Source organism: Mixophyes fleayi, chromosome 10, assembly GCF_038048845.1.
Source record: "Mixophyes fleayi isolate aMixFle1 chromosome 10, aMixFle1.hap1, whole genome shotgun sequence".
Lineage (NCBI taxonomy): Eukaryota > Metazoa > Chordata > Amphibia > Anura > Limnodynastidae > Mixophyes > Mixophyes fleayi.
The window spans coordinates 22,835,626-22,859,041 of record NC_134411.1 but is presented as its reverse complement, the minus strand read 5'-3'; the positions used below and the strand labels follow the sequence as shown (position 1 = coordinate 22,859,041).

At 40.0% G+C, this 23,416-nt stretch overlaps 1 protein-coding gene across 1 annotated transcript in view; it reads left to right on the top strand.

Moving 5' to 3' along the window:
- CCDC73 (coiled-coil domain containing 73) overlaps window positions 1–21,541 on the top strand; it is a 63,986-nt gene extending 42,445 nt beyond the window's left edge. Inside the window, exons 12-16 of the mRNA XM_075187480.1 lie at window positions 296–406; window positions 6,316–6,511; window positions 8,372–9,811; window positions 19,629–19,759; window positions 21,177–21,541. Coding sequence (XP_075043581.1) covers window positions 296–406; window positions 6,316–6,511; window positions 8,372–9,811; window positions 19,629–19,759; window positions 21,177–21,434 — 2,136 coding nt within the window. The 3' untranslated portion in view covers window positions 21,435–21,541. The remainder of the gene's footprint in view (window positions 1–295; window positions 407–6,315; window positions 6,512–8,371; window positions 9,812–19,628; window positions 19,760–21,176) is intronic.
- The last annotated feature ends 1,875 nt before the right edge of the window (window positions 21,542–23,416 follow it).

Below are 23,416 nucleotides of genomic sequence, written 5' to 3'. Positions count from 1 at the left end.
TGACTTTTTTTTTTTTTCTTCAAGCGCATTAAAACTCATGCAGTGGATCTGAGTAATGGCAAGTGTTTTTATATCCTTTTATTGCCATTTCTTCTCTCTAAACTCCCACTGTTTCCTGTTAGCTAAACTATAAGTACCTTTCTGTTAATTTATGAAAATTATTGTTGATAGCACATTATCACTGATCTGTGTGGCACTTCTAGCATGTTAGAAACAAAGGTCCAAGCTACATAAAACACATCGAAATTCATTAATGTGGTATTGATTATTTTTTGGATAATTAATTTTATTGCAGACCCTTGAAAGAGATAATGAGCTTCAAAGGGCAAAGGCAACGGAAAATGAGGAAAAGTTCCTGGCTCTTCAGAGCGAGCATGAAAAAGCTTTCAGAACGTGGACAGAACAGGTTGGAGCGCTGGAAAAGCTTTTGCATAAGAATATTGTGTTTGATCGTAGTCAGTTAGTAAATATAAGAAACATTCTGGGCTAAAATATGTACATTATTCTTTATCATTTTAAAAATGAGATGTGAATTTAAAACCGCCAGGGTCGTTTACGAACAGCAACATTTACAAACCAGCAATACTTTTCTGCATACTTGTCCACCAAGTGCATTTCAAGGTGTCTGCCTTCTTCACAGTGTTGGGAAATACCGGTAAAAAAGAAGAATCTGCCTCTAGGGTTTGCAGGATGACAGGTGCACTGGGAAGTGCATATGGTGAAAACAGTAAAAACATCACAACCTGACCAAGTTGAGCTAAAATAGTCCAAAGTTCTACAGATTTAGGACCACATATTTTATTTGTTTCAACTATTTTGTACGTTTTTCTCCAAAGATACTTTATTAATGACCCCTCACCCTCACAATATTATATAATGAGGGTGAGGGAGAGGTCATTGTGTCTAAATTCCCTGTTTCACTTTTGTGTGTTTCAAGCTTTTTATTGCATTTGGTTGAGGTGCGCTTTCCTGCAAAGCGTTGCACATGGAACCGGCATAATGTTAACAAAGGTATTGTATTTTAATAATACACTTAGCTGTAGTAGGGGTGTGTGTGTGTGTGTGTGTGTGTGTGCGTGCTAGCAATGCGGTGTCTACCATCTAGTCAGACTATAAAGCAGGTTAATACTTAGCTGTTCGTTGCTGTTGAGAATTTTGTGCACTCACTTGAGGTCTTATTGGTGATGTAGAGCTGGAGCTGTAAGTCCTTCTGGATGTAGTAGTGAGGAGCTGGAAATAACATTAGTGGGGATAAGGGAGATACCTTGATGGAGTGTTGGAAAAAGTACCAGTGTTAAGTGCAGTGCTGATAAGTTTATAGGAGAGTCATAGTATAGAGTAGGTAAGGGCAACAAGGAGGGAGAGTTAAGGTAGAAATAGGGTACAAGATATAGAGGAGAGTAAGGGTGAAAGGATTATACAATGATATGGATATATTATAGTGGAATTAAGTACAAAGGAAATATCAGGCCTGATTTATATTTGGATGCTCTACTGTCCCCACCATCCGTACTTTTATGTCTTTTAACGTAGTTATGCTCCTGTTTGGAGATGTACACAATTATTGTTGTGTTGTTTCTCCTTAACTTTACTGTTCAGTTTTGCAATCGTGAAGCAGAAGATTTCAGTGTTTGATAACCTGCTTTTATTTATATTATGTTAGATGACCTTCTCATATTGTATCCCAGAGACCCTGTGTTTCCTCACCAAAGAATAATCTTCCTATCCTAGAAATATGGCATCGGAGGTTACCCCGTCTAGTCCAGGTCTAGTAGGAATCTCTTGTACTCAGATCTGGGTTGTTTGCTGTCCACCAAAGAAGATGAATATACAATTATAGTGTGATGTAGACTGTGAATTTCCCATTGCCGCAGATAAGTCTTATGTAACACTCTCTGATGCCATCAGGCCCCTCTGACTGTAGGGATAGTCGCTGATAAAGTGTCCAGAAAGGGCATTAAACTCTTTTTACATCCTGGAAGACTGACTGTATTTTGCTATTTTGAAGAAAATTCAACCATTGAATGGTATTGAAATGTGCTTCCAATTTCTGGGAAGATAGTAATTAACTCCGTTTATTGATCAACCACACAATCCTTTTAGAATTTAGAACTATTTATGAGATATAAGTGGTTCTGTCTGAAGCTAATCTATTACTTTTTTAATATACAAACCAACAAACTCAAAGTTGAAGCTATATATATCTTTATATCTTCCTCTTTTTTGGCATCTGATAAAAGCTTGGTGTTGTAAGATCTGCTCCTTTGAGAATTTGCCCCTTAGCACCATCAAAATGTCTGGACCCTTCATTTTCTCTATGTACTCTTTGGTTGGGGTCAGGGCTTTTACCTCCAGATGGGCTTTAACAAGAAACAGCCAAAACAATATTATGGCACTCACGTTATCGCTGACTAATAGAAATATTTCAAATTGTACCTCCTATTTTGAAAGTGTGAAGCACAGGAGGGAGAGTGTCTATTAACTGAGGCAGCTAAAAATAAACCTACTCATTATTATACTCAGGAATAAAGCAATAGCAAGTACACATATACCTATTTATAACATCTGCTTACCTATAACATCTGCCTACCTATAATCCGTAAATATAAAGGTGTTCATTTTTTGAGCTATTCCAAAGAATATGCTGAATAACACCAAATGAATGGAATGAGGGCTGTTCTATTGAGGAGGAGAGTAAAACAAACCTATTTGTGCTGTTTGGGACACCAGGAAACCTGTGTAGGATTGATTCAGTCTTTCAGGCTGGAGCCCTCATTTATTTAAGATTTGCTTCCAGGTCACAAAAACAACTGAACATTTAAAGAGCACCTGTCCATTGTACATAATGGACACAGCCATTTTTTTGGTCTAGTGTCTAGACCAGGCCTGGCCAACCTGTGGCTCTCCAGGTGCTGTAAAATTACAGGTCCCGGCATGCTTTGCTAGATATCGGCTGTAATGACAAAGCATACAGGGGCTTGTAGATTCACAACACCTGGACAGCCACAGGTTTGCCAGGCCTGGTCTAGACCAATACTCATGAGAATGTGGTTGCACACTATCAAGCCGTTCCACGTGAATATTACTCATGGAGTCTCTCTCTTTGGCGCTTAGATATGGAAAATTATTATTAATATACTTATAGTTAAAAAGAAAATAGTTCAAGTTTGCAGTCTAGAATAAAAATATATTTCAATATTTAAATATATTTAAATAAGTTTAAGTATTCTATTACATATTTGGTGCAACCTTACACTAAAATCTGTCTTTAAATTCCTTAATACTATAATTGAGCGCTACCTACAGTGCATCTGGAAAGTATTCACAGAGCTTCATTTTTTCCACATTTTGTTATGTTATATCTTATTCCAAAAGTCTACACACAATACCCATAATGACAATGTGAAAAAAGTTTGTTTTAGATTTTTGCAAATTTATTAAAAATAAAAAACTAAGAAATCACATGTACATAAATATTCAAGCCTTTTCTCAATACTTTGTTGATGCACCTTTGGCAGCAATTACAGCCTCAAGTCTTGTTGAATATGATGCAACGAGCTTGGCACACCTATCTTTGGGCAATTTCGCCCATTCCTCTTTGCAGCACCTCTCAAGCTCCATCAGGTTGGATGGGAAGCGTCAGTGCACAGCCATTTTCTGATCCCTTCTAGAGATGTTCAATCGGGTCCAAGTCTGGACTCTGGCTGGGCCACTAAAGGACATTTGCAGAGTTGTCCTGAAGCCACTCCTTTAATATCTTGGCTGTGTGCTTAGGGTCATTGTCCTGTTGAAAGATGAACCATCGCTCCAGTCTGAGGCCAAGAACGCTCTGAAACAGGTTTTCATCCAGGATGTCTCTGTACATTGCTGCATTCATCTTTCCCTCTATCCTGACTAGTCTCCTAGTTCCTGCCGCTGAAAAACATCCCCACAGCATGATGCTGCCACCACCATGCTTCACTGTAGGGATGGTATTGGCCTGGTGATGAGCGATGCCTGGTTTCCTCCAAACATGACGCCTGGAATTCACGCCAAAGAGTTCAATCGTTGTCTCATCAGACCAGAGAAATTTGTTTCTCATGGTCTGAGAGTCCTTCAGGTGCATTTTGCTGCCATGTGCTTTTTACTAAGTAGTTGCTTCCGTCTGGCCACTCTACCATACAGGCCTGATTGGTGGATTGCTGCAGAGATGGTTGTCCTTCTGGAAGGATCTCCTCTCTCCACAGAGGAATGCTGTACCTCTGACAGAGTGATCATCGGGTTCTTGGTCACCTCCCTGACTAGGGTCCTTCTCCCCCGATCGCTCAGTTTAGACGACCAGCCATCTCTAGGAAGAGTCCTGGTGGTTCCGAACTTCTTCCATTTATGGATGATGGAGGCCACTGTGCTCATTGGGACCTTCAAAGAAGCAGATATTTTTCTGTACCCTTCCCCAGATTTGTGCCTCGAGACAATCCTGTCTCGGAGGTTTACAAACAATTCATTTGACTTCATGCTGGATTTGTGATCTGACATGCACTGCCAAGTGTGGAACCTTATATAGACAGGTGTGTGCCTTTGCAAATCATGTCCTATCAACTGAATTTACCACAGGTGGACTCCAGTTAAGCTGTGGGAACATCTCAAGTGGAAACAGAATGCACCTGAGCTCAATTTTGAGCTTCATGGCAAAAGCTGTGAATACTTATGTAAATGTGATTTCTTAGTTTTTTCACATTGTCATTATGAGGTATTGTGTGTAGAATTTTGAGGGAAAAAATGAATTTATTCCATCTTAGAATTAGGCTGTAACATAACAAAATGTGGAAAAAGTGAAGCGCTGTGCATACTTTCCGGATGCACTGTATGTTGGTTTAGTGCATTATTGCTTAACTTCAGTTGTAAATATGATAAAAGATCCTGGGGAACAGGACTTGACTTCTACTACAATTCTGCTACTTAAAGGTACAACATTGCAATTTATTAACACCCATTCTTACTCAGACCTAGTCATGTTAAACTACCATGACCTGACAATACATGTTCACAGAGCTGACATTTCTACAGAACAACTCTGGTCTGATGACTGCTCCTGGGTATTTCTGGAGCCAAAGCTTGTGTGATTAGCTTCTTAGTTCTCTAAATTCCTTCTGTTTAGAGCAGTGCTGTAATCATATTGTTTTACTGATGCTGCCCTCACTACAGGATGTGTGCCCATGCAACCTTAGGTCTGGTCTTGGATGGTCATTTTAAGATTCCACACAACTGGAGAAAACATCTGATGTTCAATGGGCTCAGTGGAGAATTAGGTGTTCCTTACAGTAATTTTATATTTTGTGCTGTCAAAATACTTGCCCAGACCTCAGAGGTTAGTTATTTGAGGATACTTCACAGACTGAAATGTTTATTTAGACACAATTTACAAAAGGAAAATTTGCTACTTGCAACTTAAATACGCTGATTTTGATTAGTGATAGGGGAGCAGAAGAAACAACTATAGCTGACTGAAGACTTTATTCATATAATGCAACAATACAAATTCTAGAAGTGTACTTGCGTGTGTATATATATATATATATATATATATATATATATATATATATATATATATATATATATATATATATTATGTATATGTGTGTGTATCTATATATATATATATATATATATATATATATATATATGTATACATACACATACATGTGTGTGTGTAAAGCGAAAGACAGCAATATCTACGTATAGTCTATTGTCTTTATTATGATACTTACAGAATGAAAGTTTTGGTGTTGAGTATGATGCAATTAACAATGAATTACAATCTATAATAGAGGTATATAAACATCTTCGAGAATGCAGCAATGGATCATTGTATAATATACCTCAATCTGTGATACAGGATGAGTGGAGGTAGAAGTATATGTTTATTGCACAATAGATATTTCTATGTTATTAACAGGCTCAACTGGCTATTTCCTAAGAGTTCCAATACCTGTGGCCTCCTACCTGGACAGCAAATCACAGACCACGCCAATCAATGACACTAATTGTATTTATATTTTTGGTATTTGGTTTATTTTTCAAAAAATGTTTAAAGGGCATAGCACTTAATTCTGCATATTCATATTTATTGATATCAGTGGTGAAAATAAAAGAAATAGGAGCTTTCTCCCTGTTTATTGGCATAATGTAAATTATAAAGAAGTTTAGGTCAAGGTTAACACACAAAATTACTTTTACTTACTGACCCATATGAGCAAAATGTAAGGAAGTAGATCACATTGTGTCATTTACTGAATTATTCTTTATTTTATGCTTTTAAAAAAAAAAAAAAAAAAGGTTCAAGAGCACCAGCAGGCAGATAACATGGATATTACAGAGTGTGATTCAGAGCACAGCCCGTCTGGAAATAAAATCCAGAATGATCCTTTAGTTCATACAACAAGCTCCAACTTGGACGGCTGTAACGCCGTTAGTCTACCAGGGAGCGAAATACAGAGAAGGGATGAAAGCAAATTAGAAAGTGATTCAAAAGGTCAGTGAGATTGATGGTCAAATACTTATATGTTTATTAAAATACCATACACTGAATGATGCACATTGCTTAATATAGATGCAGTGACTACAAGTATATACTAATAATATAGTAAAACACTAACATACTGCACTAATATGAAACATCAAGCAACATAAATATAGGAACAGAAGGTGGTTAGAAGTAACATAGAAGAAAATAGCATTTACCCTGGCAGATGGAGATCAGCAGCGACTACTAAATACTGAACAACGATTGCTGAAATTGGTTATTGTGGGAGAATTTGCCCTTTTAGTTAACGAGCTGACAGGCAGCATTTTGTGCTATCAAATTAAATACCCCTAATATTAAACAAAATTAACTTTCAAATTTTCATTTCAAATATGACTATTGAAAGGTTAAGTCGGATCTTTCACTAAACCTCACTAGACTGTCTTAAGGAGGATGGAGAAAGAATGAAACGATGTGTGCCATTTAGTTAAATAATTCTGTAGTTCAGTGAGTATAGAGCTGTGATGTGCGACCTTATATACTTTAAGGGCTGTCAAAAGGGCCACATATTTCATTTAAGAAATGAAAAAACAGCCACAAAACTATCTCAGTACCCACTTATCCCAAAATGCCCCCACGTGCCCTTCACTTGCTCCAAAATCCCTCCATATGCCTCAGTTCGCACATGAACTCTGACCATTCATGGGATCACAATAAGAATCATATGGGTTATCTTTCAAGTTAATGAATATCCACTTAGTGAACCTCTCTGAACTATACAAGACAATTTTAGCTTATTACAATAATACAAACATTATTTGCATATTTGTATTTACATACTATACAGTTATACATGTACATTTTTCATCCTTTCCCTTTCTATTTTATTTAACAATACGCTAATCCCCATAGATAGCAATAGCAAGAGCACCACTATCAAATTTGTAAGTGTGTAATGCAAATGATTTCTTCTGGTTTTGATAAAGGGAGGTAGAAAATAAGGTATCTCATATTCCAAGTGTGACACTTTTATGTATTTAAAATGTTGTAACATTTTGTTTAACTTTTTACAAACTTATGTATATCTGTGATTTTCTTTTGAAATCTTGAGTTCCATTCCAACTGTAGTGTTATGAATGGAGTTTGTATGTTGTCCCTGTGTTTGCCTGGATTTACCCTGTGTGTCCTTGTTCTCTCCAATGGTCCGAAAAGATACTGGCAAGTTAATTGGTTTATGGCTGAACTGGTCCTGGTGTGTGTGCTTTGGGCTATGAAATTAGATTGTAAGATCCTCTTGGGCAGGGATTAAAGTGGATGAATAGATGTTCTCTGATTGCACAGCACTACGTAATATGTTGGTGCTATATAATATCCCTTTCACACCGAGCCATGGACCCAGGAATAACCCAGGTAGTATGTTGGTTTGAAAGGATTGTCCCTGTGTTGGAGCCTGATACAATGTAGTATGAAAGGTGTTCCCGGATTATTCTAGCCGGGTTCTGTTAAAAGCAGTTTATTGGCCTCTGCTACGTCATCTATATGAGCCTTTGCTGTTGCCTTTTAATGACTCAACTTGATAATGCAGGACAGACACGGGGCCAGTGTGACAGGCAGCAATCTGGTATATACCTGGGACAAAGGTGTGGTGTGAAGGGTTGCAACACAGGTTGAAACAGTGTTCATTATCCTCTGTCTAACCCGGGATTTGGGTGAGAAAGGGGTATAAATAAACTATAATAGTACAATACTGATTTAGAACTTAAGGACAGTTTGCAGCAAAGCGGCATAAACTGTATATTTTATTATCTATGTTTAGACAAAAAATTCTGATGGCAATGTGATATACTGTCTTTTTTGTTTTTAACACAGATGTGAACAGCCTTCCAAATGTTTATAAAATCACAGATAAGTCACATCTTTCTGAAGGACAGGAAGATGAGTGCAGCCTTATAAAGAACAAAGACAACTTTGCAACTGTTAAACAAAGCGTAGAAGGGTGCTGTGATGGGAAATGCACTGAAGAGCTCCCAGCTGACACAGCTTGTTTGAATGATGTTGATGAATATTATGAGAGAGCAGCTGAAGGCAGCACTATGCAGACACAAGTCACAGTGGAATCCGTCAAGAAGATGTGGCTAGACAATAATACACCGCTGACTGTCTTCAGTGAAGATGCAAGTCAGCAGACAGACTCCAGCAATCGTAAATCTGGAGATGGTACAAGTGAAGTAGTTTATATTGCAATTGATAAGGAAGACATTACAGAGAACAGCAAAGGTGTCTTAGTAAATGAGATACCCACACAAGAATCCAAACTGTTTCCTAAAACTACAGAACAGATGATAAATGGGCAGAGGGCAGATAGAGACGATTCTACAGCCAGAAGCAGCCACACCCGCACTGTTGGGGATGGAAGTAGTTATCAATCTTCTGGTTCGAACTGGGGCACATCAAATTTACAGACAACTTCTTGTCTTAATGATCAAAGTAGACAGTCTAAAACAGACTCCATGCAACAGACAAAAGAGAGTCCCGGTGGAGATTGTGTAGAATCACCTCTTTGTAAACAAATTGGGAGAGATGACCAAAAGTCATTTGTGTTTGAAAAAAACAAAATAGACTATGAGGACATGAGTAGCAATTTTGATGTCCGTTTTAACAATACCCAAATAGGAGAAACTGAGAGTAAAAGTTTAGGCCAAGAAGGTCATTCTATTGCTTCAGTGTTAACTTATCCTTCATCCAGTTGTCAGGTACCTATGAAAAGTGTGTCCTTACCGTCTCCTGTGGATCCTAAGCACGAAAACCAGAGTTCACAGTCATTGCAAAATACTGAGAACACAGGTACCTTGAAAGGTAACAAATTAGATTTGGGAGATAGTTGTCCACCGGAGAGTGAAGAACATGCAATCATGGTGAAATCTAGCACAAGTGATGGGAAGAGAGAATTACATGCTGACGAACACATTGAACAGATGACACAGCAAATTGGTGACCAAGAATATGTAGGTAAAGGAAATGCTTGCATTCAGGATGACAGTAATATGGCTCTTAGCTGCACAGATCAAGGAGACAGTGGGAAACCACAGGTGGGGACATCTTGCACAAAACCAGACAGGCTACCTGAGGAAAAGCCCAAACCACAAAATGAAGGGGCAATTGACACATGTAGCAACCTTGCAAAATTATTTTCTCTGCCGAGAGCAAACCCATGGAATAGACAGTCTGTAAACATCTCATTCCGCAAACAGAGCAACTGTACGTTCCCTAAACTGCCAAGTCAAGATGAATGCACCGCAGCTGAGTATGGTAAGGTAGCAGCTTCTTCTGTAGAGGTATATATCCTTCACAAAAAGTGTGTTTTCCATGTAATGACCTTTTCAAGACTAAGGTAAATCACAAAAATGTAATATATAACAATTTATACAATTTTTTATGGCAAATGTATGGAAGTATTATGAAATCTAGGCTTGCATTTGGGCCTTGTCATTGCCGGGGATTTTTAACCATGTGTCTCATGGGAAGTAAGCTAGTGTATGATGTCAGTACTCCAGCCTCTGCCCCTTGCAATGTCAGCCGGTCTACTACTCCTTCAGCTTGTTTAAGTCAGTAGTTTTACAGCTACTAGTAACTGTTGATTCCGAATGACCTCCCTCTGACTCCCCAGCCCCATCAGTCTACATAGCTTATTGAGAAATTGTGAAAGTCTTAAAACAAAAACTAAGGAGTTGGGGACACTATGTAAATAAATGATGATGATGATGGAGGATGCAGAATATATCATAGCATCCTCTGTGTCTCCCAATGCCGTATGTATTCTTTGTCTGCCCCTTTACCTTACAAACCGACAGGGGAATCTCTTTCTGTAAAAGTGACAGACATCACAACATGCACAGGAACTTGATTTGAAGAACAATTCTCCAGAGTCTCAGATGCTCCAGGGGAAGAGGAACAATTATCAGATGCAGAGAAAGGAGAAAAACGGCTTTTTCTTTCTCTAGAGAAGTAGTTAATAAACTCCTTAAGGCTGTTTTAAACTCTTAATAAACAAGATGACAACCAATAACCCACAAAAGGGTTAAGTTCGGCGCTAATTGGGATGGTAAATGGTTAAACAATTTTTCGTCCAGTGGTCAGTCCACATCCCTTCAGCAGTTAATGTGACAAATGAAATATAGTTGAAGACAGTTTAGCGGCTTTAGATACCAACTAACTGTGTACTTGCTTGTTCTTCACCTAACACCTGTATCACCAGTGTTATTACACTTCTCTATATAAGGCATACACTCAGGGCCGGTGCTAGGGTCCACGGCGCCCTAGGCATTTTTAAAAAGGCGGCCCCCCCCCCCGCAAAAATCGCCGCCCCCCCCCCCGCAAAAATCGCCGCCCTCCTCCCTCCTCCCCCCTCACCCCGTCTCTCCTTACCTTGTCTCCCCACCGCCGCCTCTCTGCTCCGTCTCCTCCCCTCCACTCACTGACACTAGTAAGTGGAGGGGAGGAGACGGAGCAGAGAGGTCGGCGGTGGTGACAAAATAGCCTCTTCCCCCCCTCCCCGTCCATCTGATGCTGTGCGGCGGCCGTGACAGGTATGGTCAGCGGTCGCCGCACAGTTTTAAAGTCATTTAGTATTCTGTGGCGCCCTCCAGGCGCCCTCCAGAGCCCGGCACCCTAGGCAAGTGCCTAACCTTGCCTAATGGGAGCGCCGGGCCTGCATACACTTTTACTCTATTGGCTAATACGTATAGGCCTCTCTGACAACTACTTCGGGACTTGGGGTCTGCTGTCTGGGGGCTATATTACGGTCTGCTGAGTGGTGCCTGAAACATGGCAGCTGGGCTAGGTAGAGAGCGCTGTTAAACCTTTGTCCTTGGTACATTTCCTATCAATATGGATAAACCAGGTTATGTGGCGGCAGCTGTGGCCACCAACCGGATACTAATAATGCCAATGAGGTGCCTGAGCCCCTTCTCAGCCCGTCTCTCCAACAACTACTGCAAGCTATAACTTCATCTGAAAAGAAGGTCACGGATATAATTGGGGAGGTGCAGGCCGATCTCCCACTGATCCGTTGTGACCTGCAAAAGATGCGTGAGAATGTTGGGGAAGCAGAACACAGAATATCTACTATTGAGGATACAACGGCTCCTATTAGAGAAGAACTCTCCAGCCTAGCAGCACAAATCAGAGTTAAAATGACGGAGTTGGTGGGTAGACTGCAAGGAACAACCTCCAGTTTGTTGGACTCCCGGAAAAAGCTGAAGACTCTTGTGCTGAGTCTTTTCTTGCTTTTTCAGGAATTCAGTAGAGAGACTTTTTCCCCTCACTCTGCTGTGGAAAGAGCTCACCAGTTGCTTTCCCTAACCCCTCCAGCCTGGTGCACCTTCCCACACTTGTATCGCTAAGTTGCTGCACTTCAAAGATTGTGATGCTATTCTCAGAATGACCAGGCAACAAGGACCTTTGAGATTTGAAAACCTTGTGATTTTGATTTTCCCATAGATTGTAAGCTTGTGAGGAGAGCCTTCTTACCTCTTTGTCTGTATTACACAATAGTATATATTACTGTGTTTTGTCCCAATTATAAAGCGCTACAGAATTAGCTGGCGCTATATAAATAAATGTTGATGATGATGATGATTATGATTTTGCTGTGGTGGTTCTCAGTTTATACAAGAGAAAGCTGCATGAGCTCCAGCTGTCTTACCAGTGACGGAACGACCATTGGTACAGCAGGTGTAGTGCACTGGGGCCCAAGGAGATAATGGGGCCCACTGTACGGGGAACTAGTGAGCCGTGGGCCTCGGTTCCCTCCTTCCCGCTTTCCTGCTCCGGGTCCCACAGCTCACTAGTTCCCTGTACAGTGGGCCCCATTATCTCCTTGGGCCTTACACAATGTTATTTCCAGCCAGGCTGCGAGTGGTAGTTGATGGTCGATCACAATTCTTTTTTACCCCACATGAGGGAATGAACTGAATTGAAAGGAGATGTCCAGATAGGCCTCGTGAGACCTAGTTACTTTTGTGTTTTATCTTTCTGTGTTTCCTGTTGTTTTCATTAGCACTCAGTTATTTTTCTCAATGATTGCAGATAAGGGTGTAGTATTCGGCTACCCAGTTCTAACAACAAGGAGAAGTTAGACTTTTGTAGAGAGTCCCTCGGTTGCTGCTGTGCGGCCAATGACGTTCTGTAAACTTATTGTGGATATGGGGCTATTTTGGGGTCCTGGAATCCAACTACTAAGCATTTCTCCTGTCATTCTCAAACACACCAATCCCTGTCATGCATTGACTTAATCCTCACCTCACATAGGCTGGCCCCCCTTATACTACTGTGAATCATCTCCCTAGAGGTATTTTGGATCACTCTACCATTATGACTGATATTAATCTCCAGCCTGACAAGGGTATACATTTCTGGAAGCTCAACCCTTTCTGATGAGGGACCTGGGATCTTATTTGATTTGCCTGTAGGGAGGGATATTTTAGTGGTAACTCCTTGGGGGTTTGCCTGGGTGTGCCATGGGACACTTTCTTAAGGGGTTCTTTTATACATAGAGTAGCGGGGATAAGACGTTTAACAGGCGGAAAGAAATTGAGTTGGAGCAGGAGTGTTGTGACTTGGAGGCTTTGTGCATTGGCTCTCACACCAGATCAGTTAGATTGAAATGGCTGCATGCTCAGGTGGAGTGTAAAACTAACCATTGATAACCATTTGATAGAACTATATGTAAACAACAGTTTTCAAGGCATAACCAGTATTTCCAAACAGATCTGGGTGGTAGCTACTTGGCCTGCCTGGCTGGAGATGAAATGTCCAATAGGACAATTTCAGTCATTCTGGATAGAAATAACTCCAGGCAATATGTGGGTGATAACATCTCGATTGTGTTTTTTTAACGATTATAAACACCTACTGTACAGTATATGGCTCGCAAATTCCATACATTGCCTCCCAACTCACGGACTACTTCTCCAAAAATGAGCTGCCTGGGCTCTCCCTAGACTCCGCTGCATCTCTGGTTGTTCTTATTACAGAGGAAGAGCTAGTATAGGCTATTACCTCTTTCCCTAACATAAAGGCCCTGGGTGTTGATTATATCCCAATTGAGGCCTATAAGAAATTCAGGAAGTTCTTTATACTATTTCTAGATTTATGGATAATTTTGCCCATTTATTGAAATGTGGTTCTCTACCCACCTTTATGTCCAAAGCCCTTATAATATTGATCCCTAACTGGGGAAAGATACCCTGCTTCCTTGCTCATATCACCCTATATCTCTTATTACCATGGATGTAAACCAAAAATCTAACCATTAGGCTCAATGGGGTTATTTCTGAAGATGCTCACCCAGACCAGACGGGGTTTATTCCTGACATCTGTGGTTCATTCTGTGCCTCGTGCCTTCTGAGTTAACCAGTTATCCTGACACTGTGGTGCATCCTGTGTCTTCAGCCTTCTCTGCTTCTCCGGCCTCTGAGTTAGGTCTGGTATCCTGGCTACTGTGTACTGCCTCTATGAACTGTGTTACCATTTGTGATTTCCAGAGTTATTCAAGCTATAATAGCCAGTCCTGCTGTCTGTATTTGCTGCCTTGGACTGAGTTGCCAATTATCATTTACTGTACCATACATTGCCTGTAAATCTCTGCCTAATAAAGGCACTTTTTTCACGCTATTAATCTCTCTGGAGTTCATGCTAGGAATCCTGACAAGTAGAAATCACTGATAGTATAGCGTTGTATGCGGACGATATGCTACTGGATCATGAGGACTCTGTGGCTAGCCTTTTTTCGAGCAGTTGAGGAGTTTGGAATTTTCTGGCCTTAGGATAAATTGGAATAAATCTCACATTTACCCGTTAGGCTGAGCCATTCCGCATGGCATTACTACATGTCTGTCGTTGATGTGGACCAGTAATTTTAAATATTTGTGCATATGGGTGACAGGGACAACGCAGAATTATGTTGAACTTAACATTGACCCAATAACTGAGTACCTTAAAAGTAAATGTCATTCTTGGAAAATACTTCCCCTCATGGTGACAGGGAGAATTAACCTGCTTAAATATCTGTACTCGATACAACACTGTCCAATTTATCTGCCGCATAAAGAATTCCACATCATTAATAGACACATTGTGTTGCTGATATGGGGGATCAGGAAAGTGAGAGTTAAATTGGGCTCCTTGTGCAGGTGGAAGGGTGAGGGAGCTCTGGCTCTCCCTGACCTCAGGATCTATTGTTTGGCTTCTCAACTTACTCATTTACTTGATTGTCTTTGTGGCTCACCAATGGCTTCTCTTAGGCACTTTCTGGGCAAGCGGACGAACCCCTCTCTGGGTCTGTTGCAGGTACTTTTGGTGGACCACAAACTTCAGGGAGTAGATCCTATTATAAGACAGACCTCTACAGTCTGGTTAATAGCCCATAAGTTAATGGGAGGTGAAGGCCTGGAGCCAGATACCCCTCTCTGGTCTAGCAGTGGGTTCCAGGAAATGGCTACACTCACACAGACAGTACTGTAGTGCAAAATGGAGATGCATACCCCAGGTTTATGTAAATAATTTGGTAAAATCATTTAAGCAGTTGAAAGCTGAATTCTTGTTACCCACTTCCTTTTTTTAAAATTACCTAGATTTGTGCCACGCTTATAAAGCTTAAATTGGGAAGGATGGTCCTCACCTGGTAGACTCTCCTATGAAAGGGGTCCACATAAGGCTCTGTCCTTTATGCTATGCTACTGCCTCAGTTGTCACCGGGAGGTCTTGCCCTCTTAGAGCCAAGTGGGTAGAAGATCTATGTGTAATTCCTGATGAAGATTGGAGTGCAATGGTCCGAGGCACAAAGGTGGTGATTTCTTGCCTCGGATTCCAACAAGTGCATTTCTATATTTTTCATAGAGTTTACTTCATTCCTCTGGAGTTATACAAAATGGGTAGACATGGTTGTCCTACTTGTTCCAAATGCAATACCTCATCTGGTACATTTTGGCACATGCTCTGGAGTTTCCCAATTGTGCTTTTATTTTGAGAAAAGGTGTGGGAGTGTATTCAAACCACTTTGGTGGTAGCCCCTGCCAATGCCCCCAGATTTGTCTCTTTGGTCTTACTCTGGAAGACTGTTTTAGTAGTCCTCAATTTACTTACATCTTCAATTTAATGACACTGACTAAGGTTATACCAGATGTTGGATGGCACCTGCTAGATTGCCCTTGTTAATCACGTATTTAATCTTGAAAGGTTCATGTATGAAAGTAGGGAAGCCTTAAACAAATACCACAAAGTTTGGTCACGCTGGTATAAGTCGTGGTTTGTTTTACACTCTCACCAAGATGATGAAGACTTTGATGACCGGGGATCTCTCTTTCACTTTTACATCGCCCTGCGCAGCGAATTCGCATTAGTTCTGATGTTTATTTTACGTGATTTTTATTTCCAATGTTGATTCTGATATGTTTACGCAATGTATGCCAACAATGTATCTATTGATCCCCGTGCCATGTCACATTCACTAGACATGCAGAGAGCAATGAAATACATGGCATGGATGTGATTACAAGAAGATGATGTTTGGAAACACAACTAGAGAAGTTTCTGAATAGGTGCCTGTATGGACAAAACCAAACTTCCATCTTTATTTTAGTACATATAGGGGCATATTCAATTGTCCGCGGGATTGCCGAAAATCCCGCGGTCCGCGCAGGATTACCGTTAGTACGGTAATCCTGCGCGGAAAAAACGTTAATACAGTAATTTACTCGTTGGATTTCAGCTCGCAGCTCAGGGAGCTGCGAGCAGAAATCCAGCGAGAGATTACCGTATTAACGGTATTAGTTTTTCTGCGCTCGATCCCGCGGACAATTGAATACCCCCCGTAGAGTGCTGATAACTAGTATCTCATTTTAGAACACTAATACAATGATAGCAATTGCCAGTTTCGCTTTAGCTGCTCATGCAAATCCTCAAGGAATCTCCAAGTGTAATATATATATATACACGGTACAGTGTTTAGCATTGCCAAGTCCATGAGTTTGATTCCAACTAGGGCACTATCTCTGTGAAGTTTGTGTGTTCTCCCCCTGTTTGTGTAGGTTTTCTCTGGGTGGTCAGATTTCCTCCCATGGGTCTCAGAGCTGTTTTGGCGGCACGACGGGGACTACACAATTTTAGGCAAGTGGTTATTAATGTTGTGGCTGATCAGTGTATATATAAACACTGCTTAGTAATCACTTGAGGCACAAAGAGTGTTCCACGATCAGATACTTCACTCCGTTGCAGACAGGTTTGGAAGCCTTGAGATAGATTTTACATTATTACATCACAATTTTAGTTACATCCCTATAACCCCAGGTTTCAGTATCCTGTATACTTTACCACAATATTATTATTTTTCACAAATATTGGACTTTTTCCATCAAGGTATGCAGACTTGGCACTCAGTTGATGAAGGTGTTTTCTTACTTGTTCAGTCTAAAGATTGCCCGGGATGTTTGAAGGTTCTTCCATATGGTTTTACTTATGAAGCCCCCATTTCAAATTCCCATACCCTCTTTGGATTTCAATGCAGTTGTCTCGCATTGAGAAATCCCTGGTTTGTCCCATTGGCACCACCAGAGAAAGTTACATTCCTCTTGGTCAGTGTATTTGTCTGTAGAGTTTTTGAACTGAGTATTGTCTCATAAAGCCCTTAATATGATCTGTCATGGGAATAAATCACATTTTAATAGAGATGTTTTTAAATCAAGTATGTATTATTATTTTGTTATACATACAATAAACTAAATTGTGACTTTACTCTATGCTGTGAACAAACAGGCAAATAACAAACACTAGAATAGAAAGAGTCATCTTTCAGAAGGGTAAAAAAAGGTTACTTTTCATAACTATAAAAGTCATTGGAAGGTGACTGGCACCCGTCATAAAAAGAAACCTTATACATGAACACCGCATCTATACTTGATGGTACCCATATTGAGCTGCAGAGGTTCATAAATAATACAATGATACAAAATAAGTAATTATAAAATACAAGACATAACCACAGCATGTACCAAAGGTGTTGCCAAATCAAGACTGTTAAAACAAACGACACTGGGAACAGTTTGCCACGTTGCGATAACACGCAATGGTTCATGAAAGGAGTTTAGATTTCATGTTATACAATCTCTCCACCCTGCAGATCATGTCAGGTGGCTTTTGGACGTTTCCAGTAACTATTTTCTCTTAAGCCTGTCTGTGTCTATGCCTATAGTACCTCCCTGCTTTATTTCAACTATGATACGTGAAGCTGTTTGGCCTGCTCTCCCGCTTGGCTAGACGTTCATCTAAGGGTGAAGTATGACTATAAGTTAATATTTTGTCTGTCCTCTATTCAGCAAAGGATATTAACCCCAGCATCTACTCTGATAGTAATGATAAATAAAGGATACAAAGGCAAGTAAATCCTAAGTAATAGTTTTCCTTTGATAGTGGGAATGACCATCAAAACACATAAAAATCATATAAAGACAAACACACAGTTCACGTCTATGAAAAAACAGAACAGAACACTTGGATTGGCTGGTTTAGGGCTCTCCTAACTGGTAAGGGTATGTCCAGATGTGGCCCTTTTCAGAAACTACTCATATGGCAATCCAAATGAAACAGAATGAAAATATACATCTGGTAAAATACTGTGGTCTAAGGATCTATTGATCCATATGTGATGTTGCATATATTGCCCATATAAAGACACACAAGATTTGGGGAACCTGCATTATAAAACCACCACATATTTTGAGGGCTTCATATTATAGTAGGCTCGAGATCAGTGTTGACATTGAACAGTAGATAGTAGTATGAATTTTGCTTTGGATAGTGGTTGCGAGAATGCTCTTTTTATTGTATAGAGAGCACTGTATTGTATGTTCTTCATAAAGGTGCTCTATGTATTGTATAGCAGCTTTAAAGATGTTCTCTTTATTGTATATTGTTTATTAAGATGCTCTCTGTATTGTATATCCATCCTTAGAATGTAATTTGTATTGTGTATCAGTCACTAGGATTCTCTCTGTATTGTATATCCATCACTAGAATGCCCTCTGTATTATATGAAGGTCCCTAGAACGCTCTATTGTATAGAGATCACTAGAATGCTGTCTGTATTATGTAGAGGTCCCCAGAATGCTCTATTGTATAGAGATCACTAGAATGCTGCCTGTATTATGTAGAGGTCACTAGAATGCTGTCTGTATTGTGTATAGATCACTAGAATGCTCTCTGTATTGTGTATAGAAATCACTAGAATGCTGTTTGTATTGTGTATAGATCACTAGAATGCTGTCTGTATTATGTAGAGGTCCCTAGAATGGTCTATTGTATAGAGATCACTAGAATGCTGTCTGGATTATGTAGAGGTCCCTAGAATGCTGCCTGTATTGTATATAGGTCACCAGAATAGTCTCTGCATTCGATACAGATGGATGGGTCTGTGTTGTATTTGATAATAAATCTTTGACATAACAATCTTTTTGCATCGGCTATATAAAACCACACCCACAGGTTTACATCAAGACCATTTTCCATTAAGGCTTGTTGTTAGAGCCTGGTCCACTTGCTTGTGTTTAAAATCAAATAACTACAGGGTAACAACATATTTATCATATCTACAGTAGACAATATGTTAATTCTCATATTATGTAAGTATCAATAATAAATAAGTGATTATATCACTTACTCCCTGATTATAAGAACTACAAACTATACAAGTATTATTTATAGGAGTTTATACATATGTTAATATCACTTGTGTGTTATAGTATTGATTATACTTCTATAACTGTATACACATTTCTATAAACAGTGATTAGTAACCACTGCAGCATGTATTAAATTATTTCCTGTACTGTACATTATAAAGATGTCTACAGGGTTGTATAAAAATCCTGCAGCCTCTCATCATCCTTTATAATGTTGCACAACTCTTTTAGGGACTTATAGCTTAAGTGATGTATCTGGTTTTAGCACAGCTGTTTATGTATTATCATATTGTACATTCAACAGTGGTAACCAATGTAAAAGGTGCCTGTAAAGGAATGTTGTTGCTGAAAGTCTGTTGTCATGCAATATGCTTCAACTCATTATTCGTCAGGTTCAACAACTAAGAGACGAGCATTTGACACCTTGTCTACTAATATCTATCCAGTTCCCAGAAAGGATCACAGTGCAGAATGGAACGCAATACAGCAGACGTTTCACAAATCCTCTTTTCCCACAGACCACGTAAGTCACCAGTGCCTGTACCCTGACTCATCTAACCCCATGGCTGCTATATGTACGACTATGCAAGTAGCTGGATCCTTCACACCGTAGTCACTAGGGTAATGTGTCATGTTGTTGTTGTTGCAGGGTTTAAATAATGAAACAATGTTGGTTTCTGCATTTATTGATAGATGAGACCACTGGATGACTGGACCAACTTTCACTTTTTAGAATTCATCCGTTAATATTGGAATAACTTTTAGATTTCTTAGTCTACTCAAATTAGATTTATTTATTTTTTCAGGGACAGACATTCCTTTCTCTTGGTGGCAAATTGAAACAAATACCTTATTATTTTATAAGCATTACCTAGGTAAAAGCAGGCAACAATAGGGAGAAAATGTAGTTTACTGATTGTTTCTCTAGTAATAGGATATACAGTATACTCTGACTACAATGGTGGAAACCCAAGTGTTCATACTGCACAAGCATTCTGCAACTGGCTATTAGTGTGTCCTGACCACAAAATATGCTGGTGCAAAGTGTGTAAATGTTCATTTTACACTGTGTCAGAATATTGCCCATAAAAACGGGCACAGCCACCATAAAAATACTCCACATGAACTCTCTGTATGTTTCTCCTAAATGACTGTGCGGTTTAGCCTCATTTGTGGGCAGCACGGTGGCTCAGTGGTTAGCACTTCTGCCTCACAACACTGGGGTCATGAGTTCAATTCCTGACCATGGTCTTAGCTGTGCGAAGTTTGTATGTTCTCCCTTGGTTTCCTCCCAAACAATACCAGTAGGTTAATTGTCTGCTATAAAATAGACCTTAGTCTCTCTCTCTCTCTCTGTGTGTGTGTGTGTGTGTGTGTGTGTGTGTGTGTGTGTGTGTGTGTGTGTGTGTGTGTGTGTGTGTGTGTGAATTTAGACTGTAAGCGCCAATGGGGCAGGGACTGATGTGAGTGAGTTCTCTGTACAGCGCTGTGGAATTAGTGGTGCTATATAAATAAACAGATGACAATCATGAGAGTGAGTGGACATTGGGACATTTAGTCTTTACATTGGGTCTTTGCTGTATAACATACATTCTACTATTATCAACCAGTTGGATTTATGAAGTTGCTGTCTTCTGTGAAATAGACAAGTAACTCAATGATATATTTATTGAAAAATTAATTGTGCATCAACAGGATACATTGACTTGGGAGCAATGTTTATTTGTTTCTGCCATGCTAACTAGTGAAACTATACATTTCTTGTGAAAATAAATAATAGCTTTGCAAATGTTTACCAGCCTAAGACTTATCCATCAACTATTCAATGGCTCATGTCTCTCTGTATTTATGGAGATACAACAGACTGCTTATTTTCCTTTCCGATTGCTATAAAAAGATATTTGAATTATTTTGTACTTAAGGTTTTCTTTCTTACTTAGTCAGATATGATGGAGAAGCTAGATGGTTGCCCGGTCATCATCGATTTTCACTCTTCTACTGACGTAACAAACGCACAGACTAAACCACAGCCAGAGGCACCGTGTGGCAACGAGAACAATTGCCCAGTGTCCAGTATACAGTGTCAGATAAGTGCAATTGAGAAGTTTTTAATTGACCACAGACTGAACGGGCCAAAGAGGAGAAAACTGGAGGATTGTGTCCAAGCAGAGCAACCAAAAACTGACCACATGTTGTAACGTGTAAGTAATCTAGTATGTTATGTTGTAATTATCCAATGTAATAAAGCACTAACTCACTGTAGAGGAAATTTGTAGCAGCTGTTATTAAAGATGTTTAAACAATTTTGGGCCTAATGCGCTTTTCTGTACTGTGCATGCAGAGTAAAATAGCATAGATCTAAATCCATGTGCAGACTTGGCCGTATCTAGCGGTTATATGTATAGGATGGAAGTGGCACACTGGCATAGCCCAAATACAGTAAAGGCGTTACATGCACCCCATGCTGGGATCTGCAGGGCACCATAGAAGAATGATTTACTCTGTTTAATTTTACTTAGCACACCATCAGGGTATCAGAATGGCTGTAGCCTAGGACTGGTTGTCACCAAGGCAGGGCACCCTATGCTGCATATTTCCCTGCTATAGTGCCAACAGCACTGTGTGGCATAGCCTAGTGCCGGTATTGGTATTTTCAGGGGGGGCCCGCACTTTTTGCCCACCTATTTTTCAGTTATCCATCTAGGCTGGCAGCACATTTACTTTATTTTTTTTAGCCCAGTACCCCATCAATATTTAGGGTACAAGATCTGTATACTATGCAGACTTGTACCATATTACACACATTGCAATGTAATTTACACTTCTCCCTAAATTGCATCCAACTCTGCATATGACCCTTTGTGGTTTAAAAACAATGAATGGGGGACATTTATGAAAACTGGTGCAGAGGAAAAATGTGCTTTAATCAATGGCAATTTTAAAATTGTAAGGTAGAAAATTAAACCAAATGTGTGGTTGCTAGGGGATACTGTACTTTTATACTTTTGAAGGAAAGTTATTTTATTAAGTAATGTGCAATTTTTATTAACAATGTACTTTTTAAAACAGTTGCAGGAATAAAATCATGGACACTGAATTTATGATTTACTTTCAAAAATATATGGTGGGAGGGGGGGGTTGTAATGAATTGCATTCCACAATACATTTTAATGATACATCTAAAATGTGAAAATTGACTTAGAGGTCTAACTTTTATATCTCAGGTGGTTGTCAGTGAAAGGGGGAAAATACGTTACTGTCAGGGGACAAACCACAATGACTCAGTACAGAGCGATGTCTAATATTCTTATATTTTCACAGTATGCTCAAGTAGAATAGTACCTCTTTTACAAACACATGAAGGTATGAACCAGTATATAGGGACTCGTTGTTTAGAGCTAGCACCCACCCTATTTGCAGAAGTGCCTTGACGGGGCGGGTGGCTTATCATACATTTGCAAATGTGTGCAACCAAAAATTCTGCATTTCTATTAGGGATGAGCGCACTCGGATTTATGAAATCCGAGCCCACCCGAACGTTGCGGATCCGAGTCGGATCCGAGACAGATCCGGGTATTGGCGCCAAATTCAAATCTGAAACTGAGGCTCTGACTCATAATCCCGTTGTCGGATCTTGCGATACTCGGATCCTATAAATTCCCCGCTAGTCGCTGCCATCTTCACTCGGGCATTGATCAGGGTAGAGGGAGGGTGTGTTAGGTGGTCCTCTGTCCTGGTAGATCTCGTGCTGTGCTGTTTAGTTCTGTGCTGTGCTGTTTAGTTCTGTGCTGTGCTGTGCTGTGCTGTGTTCTGCAGTATCAGTCCAGTGGTGCTGTGTGCTGTGCTCTGTCCTTCTGAGGTCAGTGGTGCTGCTGGGTCCTGTGCTGTGTCCTGTTCAGTCCAGTGGTGCTGTGTCCTGTGCTCTGTGCTTCTAAGGGCATAGTTATTTCCCCAATATTCCCCTGTGTTTAAAAAAATAAAAAAAAGTTATTTAAAAAAATACCAAAAACTACTTTAATTTTTTTTAATTACCACAAAATTTGCACAACCAATCCTGCAGTATAAGCCCATTGGTACTGCAATATTACCAAGTTCACACATTCAGCAGTATCAGTCCAGTGGTGCTGTGTCCTGTGCTCTGTCCTGCTGAGTTCCGTAGTGCTGCTGGGTCCTGTGCCGT